Raw genomic sequence first — 19,075 nt, 5'->3', positions numbered from 1 at the left:
GAAATTATGAGGAGTATATTTCAATTCGAATCAAAAGTAGACTAAGGTACGCTTGAACATTTAAAATGTACGCACGTATTAAACGTAACGATGAGAAAATATATCTGGTATACTTTAACTCGAGCAAGAAGAAATATGAAAAACAACAATTTGGCAAATTGCTTAGCTTCGTCATACGGCCTCGCCTTACGTATTCTACCGATTCGAGTAACTCCATCTTACTATAATCCCATTTTAAAGTAATCACGACTCCATAGAATATTTTGAAAGGCAAGCGAAACAGCCTCCGTTCAAAAGATATCCCCGGCGCTATTCGGTGATGTACCATGAAGACGATCACGAAGGAAGGAACCGAACATAGATACAAGCGGAGATGCGCCGGTACCGCACGAAACTCTGGATGGTTCGTGAGAGGTCCTGAAGCGAGGAGCCTAGGCGTTATCGGGATAGCCAGGTCGGTGTTCTTGCTCGACTGTTCATCGTTGACGTAGTCGTTATTCTCCCTGTTCGCCGGAGAATCTCATGGAATTCATCGAATCTCATCTACATGGATATGTACGCGATGCAACGTTGAAAACGATGAGAGATACCGATGAGGTACTTCGTAGACAGGCAAATATGTCGGATATTAAGAGATACAAAGGCAGCTGGTAGTTAACTTGTAATATTGCTGGAATATTTCGCTGGGAGTTCGTTAAGGAAGTTGAACCGTAAATGGCCTTCGAACCATCCACGTTAATAATACGCGAAGTTCCCGGTTAACCGTGAAGTTCTAACCGTGACTCACGCGTTTTAACTTTGGTAATCGCAACGAGACGTTCGTTCGCCGTACCTCTAGTCTCGCCGCTGGAAAATAGCTGCGTAATAAAAGGGCAGTATCAATAAAGAGAGAAATTTACAATCGGGAGGAAATTTCGAGGTAACCATCGTAGAGAAACTCGGAGTTTTCACACAAGGTACGATGGAAAAGGGATGACCAACCCCATAGCGGTGGTGGTTGTAGTGCGGAAGGGGCACGATTGAGCGTGTGCACACACGATGTGTGGCTCAGGTAGCCTCTAACTCGGGTTCGTGCAGGTGAGATTATCTAAATTTAAATCGCGCCGCGCGGCAGACCAGCGCGGAGGTGCATTGTTCATGGCTGTGTTGCGGCTCGAGAGGACGCGCCGCCAGTTTTTCGAGTGCTCGCGTGGGACACGAAGGAAAGAGAACACCGATGCTGAAGGGGGAAACGAGGACCGGAGGCCAGACAGAGATAGAAAGAGGATAAGAGAGTGGAGAGAGGAGAGGTAGTCGAAGACGAGCCTGGCTAACACGGGGCACCCACAAGCTCGCCGCAAGATACACGAGGGTCGCACACATCGCGAGCACAAAAGGGCCCCCACGATGCAGGTGCAGCTCTGCGGATCGGTGCATTCATTGGGCTTTTGCGACCCTCTCTACGCCGTCGTCAAAAGGCGTGCGAAGCTGCCTGTGATTGGGTGAAAACGAATGACACCTTAAACCTTAAGCCGCCGGAACCACTGCAGTCTTTTCGAACAAGAGACGTGATTTTCTTCGCGTTTTCCTCTTCTGGGATTTATTCGAATCGCGAAAAAAGGATACGAGACGGGGAAATTTCGCAAGCTCTGGCAACACGTTGCACTATGCTACAACCCTAGTGTAGGTAACTAGACATCCAAATTGTACTGCCTTTAAATAAGTTCTTTATTTTCTAGAAAATGTTACGTGATCATATGATCATGATTGATTGGTTTTATCGTGTTTCATACTACTTTTGTTTGTATCTAAAGTACCTTTCCCATTCTTCGGATATCTAAAATATCGTAACTTCCTTATACACTTGCTGGCATTTCAGTTATTTACATAAGAGTTCCGGATTCCAGTTTATACAGCTTGAGACGATTGATCTTCAGTTTATAGAGGTGGAGCGCTATTCTATGGAGAGCACCCACTCAAATTCCAGGAAATGTCAGGCCTGGAAATACGTAGGAGTTGTCGTGTAGCTGATAATCGCGTTTGCGATGCAGGTGCAGCTGCGCCCGAAAGGTGTTTCTACCCCCGATGGTACAACTTGTTAACGTTTGTTCGCGAATGGATTTCCGAATACAGACTTCTCTTGTGTTCGAACTACCAACGGTCTTCCAGTAGTCTCGTTAAGAAATGAACAATTGAGAATAAACGAGGAACACGGGGCGAAATCGTTTGCTCCGATAATAAGACAAATCGGCCCCCATTATATACATAATCACAATAACTGCGTAATGACGGTATCAACGCGAGACGAAGGCACAAATGTTATTCAGAAGCATTTTCTCTGATTAATGTTTGGTAAGTGTGGCGCTTATTAAATGCGACAATTCGCGTAATTGCGGTGCCTTCGAATTACCATGAGTTTACTTCACGGCGAAACGATGTTTTAAAGTCTTCCGAGAAATTGCAAATAACAGTTCGACGATGCACCAACGACGTTCACGATACAGTCGAACCTCAATAACTCGAACTCCTACAAGACCAAATTTTTGCTCATTCGCTTTCGTTCTACCGTAAAAATTTTTACAAGGTTGTTAAAATTTATTTTGACCGAAAAATTAGATAAGGAAAAACCTGCACAAAACTGGAAGATTGCAGCTCTTCCCTTAGAATTCGAGTTACCAAGGTTCGGCTATATTTGTCGAGACCTATACACGAGTCAGAAAAGCAAACAGAGTCTGAGAAAGGAACATCCTGACTGGTTTCATGGTTCCTAGAATCAACGATACTTTCAAAGATGCTCGTTCGTCGAATGAACTTCTCGCGTGTACGTCATCTCCTTATTACTCGTAAAAGGATATATTTTTATTGGTCTCGAACCACTGGCTCGGGATCACGAAATTTCCTCGTAATAACTGGTGATTTGTGTATAATATAAAGCTGCTATTTCTTATGTGATACGTTTTTACGGGCCTCGTTAAACTTGGCTCGCGTTGGATACATGCGATGCACCTTTAAATCGTCCGCGGGACGTTTGAAAATCCTAGAAACGGGCCGACACGCGAACGATCCGGCCAGCTTCAAAGGGGGTTAATACCCTTGGCGCACGAAACAACCGGCCAAAATAATTGGAAGGAGACCCATTAGCGATTTGGTTCATCGCGATGCGCCGAATATAGCCACGTGTAACTTAACCTTGCTAATTCCTGTGCTGTTCGTTAATTCGGCTGTCCCGAACACGTTGGTCCATTTTCGTGACAGGAGTCCGAAACGATGATGACAATCTTCGCAACCAACCTCCAAATTTCTTCCGATATATCTCACCGGCGCGCCGTTATAGAGCAGCTTTAACATGCTGCTATCGGATTTATGAACTGCATTGCTTGCAGCTAATCAGATTTAACTGGAGCACCAGCGGACGCAGGCTTTTGTACCATGCACTTGGGGATGGGGCTCGCGGCTCTTGTTCATTGAAATTCTTTTGTCATTGCTGAAGTACCACTGCACTGTTGGAGCGCGCTACACGTTTATCGCGGAACGTTTGCTTTTAAAATATCCGATCACCGAGCAACTTTTTACAACTTTTAAAGCGTTCTAAATTACATTATAAGAATAATTGCGTTTGTGAATGGTTTGTTATTTGTCAGGTGTATAAGGTATCATCTTATTTGTTTATAGTATCACAATAATTATTTCAAATAACGTAAAACGATTATTTTATAGGAAAATGATTTTCGAGTAATCTTCAGGATCTATGTTAGGTTAGAGAATCTACGTTAAACCTGAAACGTTTGAAACTAATTTCTAGACATTAGAAGTTCGATAACCCTTAATAAGTTTCAAAATCTATGTTAACAAACTCGATGATCCGTCTAAGATTTTCAAACGACCTTTACTACCAATAACGCAATCTCTACAGAACCCCATGGTAACAATGTGCTCTTCAAATGGCCTGGTAACAACGTGCTCTTTACGACTCCTCGTAACTTTCAAGCGACCTTGACCTCCGATGCAACGACCTCGATACTATATGTTTCCGAAAAACGACACAAACAAGTTTTTCAATTTTTAACACGAAACTGAATCGTTTTGAGTTATGAAATGTTTGAACTACATGTGCGATACCATTCTAACTACGTAGGCCTCCTTCGCATTACAACCGTGTTCTTACAACACGATTTCGCCGTATCACCGAGAATGGGAGAAATTTGAGAAATTCATGTAAAAACGAAGGGTTTCTTAGCGCATCGTCATTTGATGTTTCTCAGTTAAGTAAGCGTGATATGATGTCCAAATTTGTGTGTGGGATTTCTGAATATTGCAACTTTTAATCCATTTTTAGTAATACTTCATATTAATTATTGATTGTTTTAATAAACATATCAATAAACTGTTGAAATCTAACCGCCATTTTTGCGTTAATTCGCAACGTTTTGCGCTAAACGGCATTTTTTCGGAAACGGGACCTAACTACTGTGTTATATACCTGTACACGTATAACGATATTATAAACTCACGAGACGAGAATCTATCCGCAGGAAATGGCAACCTATCTGAGAATGGCATCGCAGAATGGAAGAAAAGAAAGTAGGGCAATTGAAGTACGAGGGATGACGCGGCGTTACCTGTTGCTTCTGAAACGCAGGCTGCGGTGCTGCAGCCAGTGGCGTTGTTAAAGCGAAAACGCGCAAAGTGCTTTGGTAAAAATGCAAAAATAATAGCCAGACGAGCCTGGACGTCGTTTGATCGTAAAAAGCCGGGACATAGCCGGCCGGGTTGGTCGATCGGTCTGTCCGACAAAGCGGGACAAAAGGACGAGCCGGAGGAACCGTGATATCCTGGCGCCAGTCGCGGCTCCGAGTTCTCCTCTCTTCGGACAAACAAAACGAATATCCGGCAGGGGGGAATCGTGGAACGGTTGCTGCGGTCGATGCAGCGGATATACACGCTCGTGTAGGCGGGAATATGGGCAAGCCAATCAAACGAATTTACGAAAAGGGCACATCGAGCCAGCAAACCGCGTCGAATCGCGGACGACGTTGTAATATTTGGTTTCAGATAGAATAGAACCTCTTCTCCGATTAACGTCAAATCGTCGACATGGTGACTTAGATCCAAAAGAAAAGTCAGCCCATTTCTGTTCTTAATACAAAAGGGGTAACAGCTATAATGGACGCCAGTGTAGGAAAATTTTCCAAAGTGTTGGGATATCTGATTATATAATGGGTACTTACATTCAATACGATAGATGCGTGTCCGTAAGTGAAAGTGCAGTTAGTTAGGTACAATTGTCCGTGTCTAGTACTCGATATACTTGAACATACCGCTTTCATAAGCAAAGTATATACTGTAGGTTTTTAAAGAATGCACATTTTCAAAGAATGACGTAAGAAATGGTAGAGCAGGGCGACAGTGATAAATTGGGATGACGGGATAGCAATTAGACTCGTCGTCGACCGTCTAGCTAATCATTATTGTGATCAACGCTTAGCGTTCATCGCATGTGCTGCATCGTGCGATAGCAATCTAATTGACATTTACGGCTGCTTGGTGCATCCAGATATTTTTAGGCTGGCGCTAAGTCACTGTCACGTAAAGTGCACTTAAAGGAGATCGTGGCAACGACCTCGCAAGGATATAGGTATTATGCACGACAAGAAAACCAGATTACTCGATAGGAAGGAATTAATATTCATAAATACACTGTGTATAATTCAGCTGTCAATTGGTTATTAAAAGATATCGCTGATAAGTTAGGCTGTTATCTTTCCTGTAACTCAAGAAATTTCACACCATTCGTGTTGGTCGAAAAACTAATTCGATTACGGAAGAGACAAGCCATCGGCCTTTACCGTATTCACAGCACGATGTCCAATGAGTTGAATTTATCGATAATAATTAAAGTTCAATCGTGGACGCGGTCGATTAACGCTAAGTCGAAGCGACGGACGTTTATGCAAATTTTCTTTTCAAACAGATTAACACGATCCTTTAAACCTGTTTCGTGCGAAACGCGTCTGGATATCAAAAAAGTGGCCCGACAATATCTCTTAACGACGATCGGTCAAAGTTTTTCAAACGACGTTGGCAATTAATCCGCGACTACTTTTTTCTCTCCTCTCCACCTTACCCGCTAGTCTCGTGTCGAAGAAGAAACCAGGTCGAACATCCGCTCGACATCCTTTTTTCCCCCGGCGCACCGCGGGAAACGTCAGTTCGCGCGATCCGTACTCGGCTCAGCTTGAAAACCATCCCTGACATCTGAAATTGAAATATTCTCCCTTCCTCTTTCAACACTAGGATTATCGAAGCTTTCTCTCACTTGCTTCTTTACTGCGTGAATTAAATTTCCCAGAAGTGAAGTTCGGTGTGAAGTCAAATCGTAACCTGAATAGTATAAAGATCTCTCAAATAATCAGTTAAACTAAAAAGAATCTACACCCGTATACATCGATACAAACGTGTGCGTTAAGTGGTTAGAGAACAAGATAAGAACGATGACTCAACTGTTTCGAAGATAGAAAGCAAGAATATTGCAAGATTACAGCCATTCGAAGGTGACTAAGTACATTGCACTGGTGCTAATGACAGGTTACGATAAAACCCAGACAGATCAAAGATTCTATTACGATGTCAGTGACCAGTGATTGTAGACTAGCGACTGTACACGGCTGGAATCGTTCAGGCGATAACGTAAGAGGATCGCTCGTGGAATTTTCGCTCCAAGACTCGTTCATTCCAGGAAGATTTACTGTTCTTTATATCTATTCGACAAGGCGGTCCTTTATTGAGATGTCATCGTTTAACACAAAACGAGAGTAATGCGATTGGACCAGCTTGGTGGTCCTGGCCCGGCAAAAAGTTGCCCCGTCTCCCTTCAGAAGCTCCTCTTCGTGCAAACTGTTATAAATAAGCCCCCGCTTAGAGGCTATCCGATAGTGAAACGCGGCTACAGGTATGTAAACGCGGCTACCACGAAAGGGACGGCGTGGTACTTTTGAATTAATTATTTGATGGTGCCCCGTATGAATAATTCAACGCTACCCCCCGCCCCCTACCCCGAGATGAATCTTTCGACGTGTCTGTATACCAAAGGCTCCACGGGTAGTGGAAAATGGGATTGCCTTTTGATTTATCGCGGACGAAACGAAAATCTTGGAAATTTCTCCCCGGAATTCTCCTAGATCAGAATCGAATCCGTGAGAAATTGAAAATTTTATCATTCAAGGTGTTTCGTTGTTTAAAGTATTTCGAATAGATTTTAATTGAGTATCTTAGAAATTAAACTGATCAGATCCACTTTTTGTTATTGGATGTTAATATTTGGTGATCAATAAAGAGACAATCGTGGAAGTAAGGATTAAAATTTATCGTTAGGACAGCTTACAGACATCGAATGGCTGATTATTCGACACACAACTATTCTTTCCTTCCTGTTGTTTCTCTTTAGGTTCTTTCGAACGAAGGATAGAAGACGGTAAATAGAAAGTTAGAAGTGCGAGAAAGTTACATTCTCTTAATCGATCGATCGAGTGGTGGTTCCGTGGAGTAAGCCGCGTTTTTCGGTTCGACTGCCGGGTGAAATAAAAGCAAAACATTAGGGAGGGTAATCGATCTGTTACATGAGTCAGTTCCTGCGACGAACCGAGCGTGTCCATAGCACATTAATTACTATTGCGATAGCCAGTGTTAGAGATCTTTCTTTCATTAAGTCCGCCTGAAACGAGCTCGCCACTCCTTGGTGTCATTATTCACTCGATAGCAACATTCTGATCCATACTTTTTCCCAAACGCACTCGATCTTCCAGTTTACGTGTCGCCAGTATATAAAGAACAACAATTAACTAATCTAGAATTCGTACGACAGTGAGAATTATGAATTATACAGTCACTTTAACCACATAGGTAGAACTAGTTAACAACACACGTTCTTGCTACACACAGCTCAACCATGACGTGTATCCGTGTGCATTCTGTCAAATACTCACCCACTCACCCATAACCCTAGCGCTCAGGTCACTCGTCCTACGTACACATACGCACACACGAATTCGCAGTTGCAACTACTAATCACGAATCACAGGAAAACAGGACAGATTAATTCAAACCTACAATCAATTTATAGAAACGAGTTTCCTCTAACTATTCGGAGGTTTAATTTAATTCACGTTATCGCAAACACACGTTTCAGGTTACTTTGGCAAGTATCTGAACAAGTACAACGGTTCGTACATACCGCCAGGCTGGCGAGAATGGGGCGGTCTCATAATGAATTCACGGTACTACAACTACAGCGTGAACATGAACGGGAAGAAGATAAAGCACGGCTTCGAGTACAGCAAAGACTATTACCCGGACCTGATAGCGAACGACAGCGTGGCTTTTCTACGCCAGAGTAAACACAATTTCGCCCGGAAGCCGGTGATGTTGGTCGCGAGTTTCCCGGCGCCTCACGGTCCCGAGGATTCAGCGCCGCAGTTCTCGCACCTCTTCTTCAACGTCACTACACACCAGTAAGTACCGAGTAACTTTGTCATTTCTGTTTGCCTTCGTTATCGTGTCGGGCGAGATATATCTGGGTCAGTTCGTTAGCCCCGGATCAGAAATTTATTTGCCAATTACCAAAGATTCTGTCATTTCGAGCATACGCTTTCAATTAACGTTTCATGTACGCTTGACGGTTCACGAAAGGATTTGAACTTGTTTTCCACGGAGATCCTCAGAGATCGCAATTTACCTTCTTTTCTCGAGCATCGCCCCAAGACTATTACGTTAAGCTGCAGAGATATACGATAACGATAATCCTTTTGACGCATTAAATCGCGTGGAGAAACGTGTAGGAGGCGATTTGCTATTTTCTGCATAGAGATCTCAACATCGGATTATAGGATAAGTTGGACTATTAACCTGACTGCTGTATACTCTTATGGAGAATCGGTGGTTTTATGATATTTGATATCCTGACGATTTATAGGATATATATAGATCATCAGCAACGTAAGATTATAACACTGGAAAACTATTTAAGACAAGACTAATCTAGTCTATAAAACTAGTCTTAGAAATATTATTAGACTAGTCTTATAAAATTGGTCTATCTATAAATCTAGTCTATAAAACTAGTCTTAGAAATATTATTAGACTAGTCTTATAAAATTGGTGTATCTTTCTTTACAGAAAATGATCTGTGTCACTTTACACTATACCATGCTATAGTTGATTCTCTTGGCTCATGAAGCAGTATAAAAAAGGGCTTGATTTATACCATCCTCAAATGTTTGACACTTTCTTTTCCTCGGTTAGAAAATCAAATGGCCTTGTCCAAGTACTTGAAGCTTCCCATTTTCTTACAAAGGAATCACCCACGATACACAGAACGGTCATTCCTTGTAATGTCGTCTTCACAGACGAGCGTCTAGTGGAGAAACGTACTGGCTTGAGAGAACTTTTGAATTTATTTTATACCCTTAGACTTGTATACTTAATTTTACATTCTCTTAAAAAAATCACCAAAATACATCACATACAATATTTTCCCAAATACAGGATTATACATACAACAAAACACAATGTACAATACCTATACTCTATACGGTAGAGCAATATCTAATGGCGTGAAAAAACCAGTCCAAGCTGTTCTACCTCGATGATTACACTTCCAATCCCCCCGACGTGATGCGTTTCATTTTCATTCACCATGACGAACGGTAACATGCGAGCGTACCATAGACGTCGACGCCACCATACACGCGCTTCCTGACAACGAGAGCCGTTTCTACGAAGAACCCGTGCGCGTGCACGCGGGCGCCAGCCATCCAACGTCCGGTGTCAAAGTTTTCTCAAGCTGTTGGACATTCAGGCGTCGTTCTAACGAGGATATACACGGGACGGGGCGATATTCGTAACGGTCTGGCGCGACAACGAGAAGAAGAATCGCGAACGAAAACAAGGAACAACGGGGGCTGAATTCGCAAACGAACGTCGGTGAAGTCGGTGGATGATTTGACAGCGTGTAAAGGAGAGAGGAAAGAGAAAGAGATAGAAACCGAAGGCGAAAAAACGAGAGACACAGAGGCACTCTAGACTAGACAACCGGATAGATAACTGCAGCCACGGTGTCATCGTCGCGTGATGGAGTACCCTAGACGGGGTGGTGCAGTGTGTGCGATGAAAAGCACTAAAAACGTGCACCCCTCTTGGTAGTCTCGTCTCGCCCCTCTGGACAACGCCCCGTTATTGTACCTCCACGATGCAGGTATTATATTCACCTCTCTGTTCCACGATGGAAAAAAACGTATCTTTTGTCTCTGTCCTCTGGCAGTTTCTCCATCTCCTTTTCATTCTCGTCCTTTCGTTTGGTTTCTCTTCTCGTTGGCCGGACACGAGCCTCGTACCTGAACGACTTGTACACGCGATTCAGACGGCGACAAGGAGGAGAGAAACGCGTGACGTTTTCGCGAAGGGTCTTTTGTGAACGGGGGACTACAGATTGCCTCATTGTACGAAGTATTTTTGCCGGATCGCATTTCCCGTCGGGATCGATTCTAAAAAGAGATCTTCCTCCTATTTCATTCGACTCCACCATGGGATACTCCTCGCGTCGGTAAACCTCGTGGGTGGATACCGTTTCCATTTGTCGATCTTTTCTTTTCCATGGATCGCCCCCCGTCTGCAACTTTGTCTCGAAGATAGAATTCTTTCGGGGATTAGATTGACGCTATTACGAAGAAAATACTGGAAAAGCGTGGTAGTCGTTGCGTTCCCTATCCATTTTTTTGTCTTCTTACACGCAGCGATTTACTTAGCGCGATACGATCATTTCGTGTACCTGGATACCTCGTTTCCTTGGGCGCCCTCTAGGGAAAAGGAGCAACGACAAGGTGCGATTCACTGCCGGATTTTCAGGCTGAATGCGTGCCGGCCCACAACAGCCAATACTACTTCAGGCTAGAACTACGCACAGTTTCGACTCGAAACGAGCGGATCGTCGTCTGGTTGTACGGTGTTCGAGCAATTGAAGAGCCAAAAAGAACAAACGTTCGAATACTGCTGGTTGGTTCGTTGAAACGTGTGTAAACGTACGTACCCGTTCACACGAACAATTGCCACGAATTGAAATGAAGCCTCATAAAGTCGCGTACCACGGGAGAATTCTATTCCTGCAATGGTACTGTTCGACCAATACGCTTGTTTCATTCCACAGGAAATTGGAATGGGATATTTAGCTGGTTATTTTCTTTTCTATACCTTGGAGAATCGGCGAATCGAAACGTAACGCTGTAAACTATAATTAAACGCGATCCATAGTGGCCTGCATCGTAGCCGTTTAGAGAAGTTACGGGGGCGAAGCTGGTCGTTTAATTCCATAACCGGGATTTTAATTCCGCTCTCGTACATCACGCCATTCTCTTGTCGCGTCGTTCAAAAGCCAATCGAGTGAGAACGTGAGAGTGAGAGGGAGTGAAATTAATGCGTGTGCTGTAGCACGCGCAATTACGTGCTTTCACGACGCTTTTAACTCGCTGCCTTGCCCTTAAGCAGCCGTTGGCCGAGTCGTTTCACTCGACGAATTAATATTTTTTCCCCCTTTTTTACCCCCGCCGCTCGATCGAGAACGATTCGAGCGACAAGCAGCACGAAATCGGCTTTACGACTCCGGTAATATCCCGATCGAATTTCTTTCTTTTCTATGCCTCGAGCGATCCAAAGCGATGATTCATGGATCAAATTGTATCATTTAATCTTGCCATTTTTTACTTCGATTTTATGGCACATGGTAGATCGACGCTTCTTTCTGCCCATTAGCTATTATACTCCGAATATTAATACAACGTGATTGTAATCTTTTTTATTGAATCTCTTTTTAATCGTTACGAATTAAGAGAATATCTAAGATATTCAAAATGACTCATAACTTGTATAAGTTTTTTACAGCAGCGTATTTTATGGGATTTGAATAGTTGTTGGTAAAATATACAAATCAGTTTCTCTCTCACTATCGCATGTAGTAACTGATATGTTTTCTATAACATGTAGATTTATTATTATTTACAACGTTCTCGATTTGTTTCTGCATCTGTACTACATCTGATCTACATGTTGTACTGGCTTATTTACGTCTTCAATTACTTTTTCTTACGTCGAATAATCGGAATTTTTCTTAAGAGTAGCGACGCGTTAACAATACTGATCGCGGAGCTGATACGAACGACTCGTGACTCGATCGTGGCAGGTGGAATGGGAGAGTCGTGGTGCGTTTCGCGAACTGATCGGCCGCAATTTACTTTTACGAACTCCACGGCATTCTTATCTGTTTTATGCAATATCTGATAAGCGGTCGTCTTACTGCGACACCAGGAGACCGTATCGATCGAGACTCGATTGAAATCGAGAGCAGTGCGACTTTTCATCGGAAACTAGGGAAAAAGGTGAAACGTAATTTACTTGACGAGAAAACGAGCGTCTCTTATCGCACACCATCAAACAGAATCGAAAGGAAATCTTAGCAGGATCTCTCGAGGATTTGATTAAATTAAGGAAGAGAGTCGAGAAATTGAAACTTAATGAACGCTACTAGAGTGCCATTGAGATTTAGAAACTAAAAAAACATATCGAGTGTTTTTATCGTCGTACTTAAACGCTTACTTTGAATAAATACTATAAGAACAACTTAGTCCATTAACAAAGACAACGTCAATGACCGAAGGGAGAGAACTGCTTTAATCAGAACATCTATACATTCGGAGCGAATCAATCTTCCAAAGTTCTCCTCGTGCCAACGAGGTCAAGATAAACGAAACACGCCGCGTGACGTGTGCACTTTTCGAGGGGCCTAGCCTAACTAATGTAATCTAAATCCAGAGCTAACAAGAGCAAAGCACCTTAGTCGACGTTGAAACGTTCTATGAAAAGGAAAGACACGTTAATTTCGAGATTTCAGTAGAAAGAGGCTTAACTAGTCTGACACTCGACTGAGTCACGTCGATGACCGATCGGAGACCAATCGAGGACCAAAAAAAAGGACTGGATATTTCGGTTAAGTTAACCAATTTACTTTGATCTAAATACGATATTTTCTCGTTCTTTCGTTGCTACATTACAGGTTAATGATATGTCTTAATATACAAATTTAATTGTTCTATGCAAAGTTGGAGATTCAATTTTAAGATGTTGAAGCTAGGGCTCAAGTAATCCTACATTCGACAATTTCTACGATCTTGAATACAGCGACGAGCTTCATCGATTCGAAGGGGACACGCGAACAGATCAACTGGTGGTTTCGTCTTCGTTTCCACGTGCTCCATGACGTTCACCGTCAATTAATACGACCGATCTACTGTAATCTGGTCGCAGCATTCGTGTTAATGGCCCCGTGCCATTTTAGGGACAGTGGTAGACGCGCGGACACGGGTAAAGCAGCGTTATCGCGCGTTTACGAGACACGTTTATATTTTGACAGCACCCTTTCACCGTAACTAATCCGTGGGCGCGGGAACGGAGTTTATCAGAGATTTAGCTTGTATTAAGTGCGGCCGTGTCGCGGGGCAGCGACGTGGTTCGCCGCAGGGTCCGTTTTAATTCCAGCGAAACGCGCCCAGCCCTGTTAATATCACCACTGATCAGATAATCGAAATTTATCGTCCGAGTAATTAGCGGAAGGAATTTATGCCACCATTACCGTTAGGGAATACAGATCTCCGCCTGTTTTTAGGGAGGAGAAATTAATCGCCGTAAAATCGGATTCGAATTCGTTTCGCAACGTACATTTTTCTGATTAGGGTAGTGCGATATTAACTAGTCATGGGTTAAAGATTTATCTGGGGAGACATACAAATCTGGAAAATTTATTTCGTATAATTATTAGGTTGATGTATATGAAATGTTTGAATTCGAAGAACTAATATCATTAGATTTTGTCATTTAGTCAATTATCAATCATGATAATTAAATATACGAACTTGGATATGTGCAGTTGAAGTTTCATTTGGAAAGGAGTTCAACAATTCAATCCACAAGTCGGTAACTGGTGGAAACAGCGATGATCAATTAACAAGACAAATCGTTAGTATAGAACTACTGTACATTTTTTCTCCATTTAGTCGTCATCCTTTTTCTCTGAAAAATCGCGGTCACGATCGATCGACTGTTGGCGCATCGCGGTCACGATTTCCACCGACTTTCAGATTTGCGTAGATCGCGCGACCACGAGACCCAATGGCGTTGGAATTGATCAACGAGGCGTGGGTAAATATGTGGCGACACAGCGTACGCGTATCGGCTTGATCGCAAGCGGAGAGACACGAAAGAAGAGGTTGCTTGACTGCGTCGAGTTTCTTTGCTCGAGAAATAAACAAGAAAACCGAAGAATTGAATGGACAGAGATAGATAGGTTCGATTCGATGGCGTCTTAGATCGTTAATAGTGCACCAACGTGAAATATGTCGATCGAAACGTTTGCTGGTCGAACGAGCACAGCTCGGTTATTTGTACGAGTCAATTCGAGACGTGTGCATTCGCAACGTCTCGACAATCGATCCCTTGTGATCGGGCGCGTGCTTCGTTACTCGTCCAGAGTTCTTTCCACCAGTCACCGGTCGAAAAGAATAAAAGAGAAAGCGAGCTCTTCAATGGAGACTATTACCAACGAACACTTATTTTTCTTCCGTGTACGTGGCCTCCTTTTGCTACTCCTTACGACACTCCAAGTTGCTTGACAGCCATTTCGAGTGCCTCAAATATCGATTACCTTCGATACGCCCGATATCCTTGCCAACGTCCACTTTGAACGCGAATGTCTTTGTAACCTTGCCCCTCGATATCGTCCATTATAAGAGAAGAAATACTTTACGAAGTATTAAAGCGGTATACATTTAAGCCCTCGTAAATTGTTAGCACAAGCCTTGGTAATATCTGAAATATTGAACGTTTATAATTCCGTGATTGGAATGCCGAACAATAAAAGATGAATAAAAAGTCTACTTAGTATTCCTGAAGAGTTATGTGTCTGGAAGAACGATGAAAAGAAGTATCGATATTGATTCTGGAAGTGAAACGCGCAATGAATCGAGCACGTTTAGTAACGGAACGGCGCGACTTAAACTCCATTGTGGCATATGCAAACAACGAGACGTTGCGCCTATTCAACGGTTCAGACAGTGAAAGTGATGATCCGCGAAACATCGGATACTATTTGGCGTCTGTACGATATCAACTTTCCCCATTATTCGCTCCTCTTCAAAGAAACCCAGCTTTCTCAAGCGTGGACGTTGCAACTTCGAACCTAACGAAGCGTTGATCAAGTGCATGGAGAACCAGGTCGGCGCAAGCACGAAACGAATGTATATTTAAATTGTTCCATCAAAGGCGCTGGAGAATGTAATTCAAAAATTCAAGAAATCGCAAACTTGAAAATTCGAAATCTCGAGAATTCGAAAGTTCCAGATCTCGGGAATTCAAGATTTTAGAAATTCAAAGATTGGAAATTTCAAAAATTCAAGAATTTAACAACCGTTCCACGCGACACCAGTTGCAGCACCACCAAATCGGCTAACCGACTGGATCGCAAAGGGAGTAAAAGCACGCGAGAAGGAACCGCGCGGTGCCGAGATCGCGCGAAGAAATCGATTGTCCTCGGTTAGACGCTCTATAATTACCCAGGGAAGGCAGTCGATTAGCGTTCCAGCGCGTGCAGCGACGGTTCGCTTTTCAAGTGGTGCGCGCGTGAGGGATGCACGCATAGAGACAAAACACGCGCGCGGATTTCAGGGATACCGTGTGCGCGAGCGAGACGAGAGCGGGAAGGTGGTGCGGGGGCACGTGTCTGGGTGCAAATATAATCGTCGAGTGTCTCGCGGGGAAGTTAAGTGGCCGTGGCGAGCCGGTGCACGCAGAATAGGCTGCAATTAAGGAGCCCAGACGAAATATACATGGACGGTAGACTGTAGAGGGGATTGGAAGGGAGGGGAATGTTCTGTACCAGGACGGACGACGATATTCTTCGTTCGGGAGCCACCGTCAGATTGCGAGCTTTATTTTAAATTTGCATAAAGACTCGGCCTTCCTTTTACTTCTCTGCACCGCAGCAACGTTTGTGCAAACGAAAAGGCAATCCGAGGAAATTAACGCAAACCACGTTCTTCTTTCTTCAAACTCCAGCCAGTCTTAGATTCATCTACCTCGCTTCGAGCTTCGAGTACACTCTTTCCCTTCAGAAATCGTAGATTCGTTGTTTGGAGAAATCTCCTCCGGTTTGCCGTTCATTTTCTTAGATTTCGTTGAAAAGGGGGCGTTTCTATTCGGATTTATCGCTGCAGTCGTTGGATTCTCGTTGGAACGTTGATTGAACGAGAACAGAGGTTGCATTGCTATCGCGTTAGGTGGTGTTCCTCTCGCTCGTTTTTCGCGAAAATCCAGCACGGTCTCGCTTGAAGCGAAACGAGATTCCACGGGATCCGCGTCATAGGTAGCGGACAGCTATTGCGCACGCGAAACGCTCGTTTTCATGCACCGTCGACACGCATCGCCGTCTCTCTTCCCCGGACAAGGTCTCAATTTCATTTCACGGGAATTAATTTGGAACTAGGGAGAGTAGTCGTGGAATTCGATTAAACGTTCTGCCTTTTAATATCTCGAGAATGGGCGTTTAACAATCTATAATAAGTACGTGCAGCTAGATAGAAAAGTTACAACGCGTCGAATACTCTTGCTACCCTTCTGAGCTATCATAGCTCTCTATGAAATTCCGAACAACTGGCCTGTAAACCTGTTCTTGCGTCTCGTACGATGGTCCATCGGGTAAGACAAAGAGATCCAGCACGTTCGAGCCGAGCATTTCTGAAGGACGTGGAGGAAGGTGAAGGGCCAATTACCCATAATTTTGTGTCTCGCGTAATTGGTGGAGAGCTAGATGGAAAGAGGAAGAGAAAGGAGGAGAGGATACGGCGTCTCGAGGATCCATCGCGTTTCACCTACTCGTTGCATCGAACTCTCGTTCGATACTCGAGATTAATTCAATTTCCCCTGGCCAGTTCGGATTCTGCATGCTAACGTGCTCGAATCCTAGTTACAGAAGCCTCGAGCCACTTAATCGGCTAACCAGGGTATTCGTCGAGAGCTCTGATCGAAGCCAAACGAGTAGCTTAAGCGGCGAAAGTCCTTTGACGAGTCCTGTTTCACTATACCCAATATGATCTTTTTCGTTTCAGCACGCCGGCTTACGATTACGCGCCGAATCCTGACAAGCAATGGATCCTGCAGGTGACGCAGAAAATGCAGCCGATTCACAAACAGTTTACGGATCTTTTGATGACCAAAAGGCTACAAACGTTGCAGAGCGTGGATGATGCGGTGGACAGGGTACGGTGATTCATTCGTTTAGAAACGTTTCTGCAGACACGTATTAATTGAAGCTCTTGCCACGGTCGCGTCAGGAGAACCACTCGTTTCGCCGGAACGCTCGTTTATTTTTGTGCGTCCGCTTGTTAACAGATTTACCAAGAACTGAAAGACCTGGGGGAGCTGGACAACACGTACATCATCTACACGTCCGACCACGGTTACCATTTGGGACAGTTTGGCCTGATCAAAGGAAAGAGCTTCCCGTTCGAGTTCGACGTCAGGGTACCGTTCTTAATCAGAGGACCTGGAATCGAACCTGGCACCATGTAAGCATCGCACGTTGTACGATTATTTTGATTCCACGTAGGCCGAGCTGCGTGTCCACTTCTCGGACTCGTCGTGCCGGGAAGTGTATCTTCGTAGGTAGTTATAAGTAGGACAAATAAACGAGTCATCATGAGTCGGTTGAGCGCGCGAAGAGGAGGCGTGAAGTTGTAAATCACGCAAGTTAGATGAAGACTAGTGGCTGTATTTGGATAAATTGATTCGCCAGTAGAGAAAGATTTACAGTTGTAACCGGCCGTACAATCGTTTAGGCATTCTGAACTTTACTTTCGCCATTCCATTCTATCTTGCGCTACTGGGTATCTCTCTTCCATAATCGGTCATTGTCTTGCAACAATGTTGCACGTGGTGAATCGGTAGTTACCGTCAGGATGGTAAATTGATGTGCGAATGGGCTAAAGCACAAAAGCACACGCGATAATTTCGGTCGACGTGCCTGGCCATTGCCGTATGTTGCATTCGTGTTGTTATATTCCTGGCAAAACGGTGCATTTACGCGTCGAACGTACGATCGCGTTCGTGCCCTTAAATCCACGCGTCATGACGAGATTACGCTCGCGATAAATAGAGCGTATTAGTACGCGTATAAGTGATCGTTGTCTGATCGTCTTCTGGAATTACGGCTGCGCGCAGCAACTTCGGAAACGATAAATTATCGGGGCAAACTCGGCACAGGGAGTAAAAGACAGTCAGCTAACAGACGAGACAGCTCACTGTTTTCGAGTTGCCAGACTACCGTGTGAACGCGAACCCTCGGCCATTCGCGTATAAATTGAAGCAGAACCGTGTCTGTTATAAACATCGTCGTTAGGTTAATACCACGGCGCGGCGTGGGGCAAGTTTGCTTCCGCGTGCAATCCCTTCTAGATTTAATAAACGGCGCCTGGTTTCTGCCACGAGGCGGAGCAATACCACGGTTCGTTTGAAAAACGCGATGTGTTGCGGAAAAGAATATTGTTTTCTTTCGAATGAAAGTTTGCGCGAAGCGATGAAAACGTTCAATCCTTTCACGTTGCAACACGCGAGAAACTCGGGCAAATCGTCAAATATAATTATTATAATTTGTCATCTTAACTGCAAACGTTGGCTACAAAAGTTAAAAACACGTACATATCTTTGTATTTAATGCCACAAGTGTAAATAATTATTGTTTATATTCTTTGTTCGAAATTCTTCGTCACTTTATTACGCCGCCATAGGGTTGATATTGGCTTCGTCCTTGCGATACTCAAATGTCAGGGGTGAAATTGTTTAGCTCGATAGAGCAAATATTATGACTGATAGATCGCGCTTCTCGGGGCTATTGTTGCAGTTTTTATCAACTGCCTGCTCATGCATCATTACGACTGACCTCCGCTGGTATCTAGTAATCTACGACAATTTCTGAATAATCTTGTTGGAATGGAAATACATTTAGATT

General features: G+C 43.8%; 1 protein-coding gene across 3 annotated transcripts in view; it reads left to right on the top strand.

The window, feature by feature from the left end:
- Window positions 1-19,075, top strand: part of LOC117205176 (extracellular sulfatase SULF-1 homolog) — a 78,105-nt gene that overhangs the window by 52,327 nt on the left and 6,703 nt on the right. For all 3 annotated transcript variants that reach the window (XM_033443330.1, XM_033443331.1, XM_033443329.1), the window contains exons 4-6: window positions 8,165-8,486; window positions 17,178-17,328; window positions 17,461-17,636. In XM_033443330.1, coding sequence (XP_033299221.1) covers window positions 8,165-8,486; window positions 17,178-17,328; window positions 17,461-17,636 — 649 coding nt within the window. The remainder of the gene's footprint in view (window positions 1-8,164; window positions 8,487-17,177; window positions 17,329-17,460; window positions 17,637-19,075) is intronic.

This window comes from Bombus bifarius, unplaced genomic scaffold, assembly GCF_011952205.1.
Source record: "Bombus bifarius isolate JDL3187 unplaced genomic scaffold, Bbif_JDL3187 scf7180000007987, whole genome shotgun sequence".
Lineage (NCBI taxonomy): Eukaryota > Metazoa > Arthropoda > Insecta > Hymenoptera > Apidae > Bombus > Bombus bifarius.
Note: the sequence above shows the minus strand (reverse complement) of the source record. Positions and strands in the feature narration are given on the sequence as shown.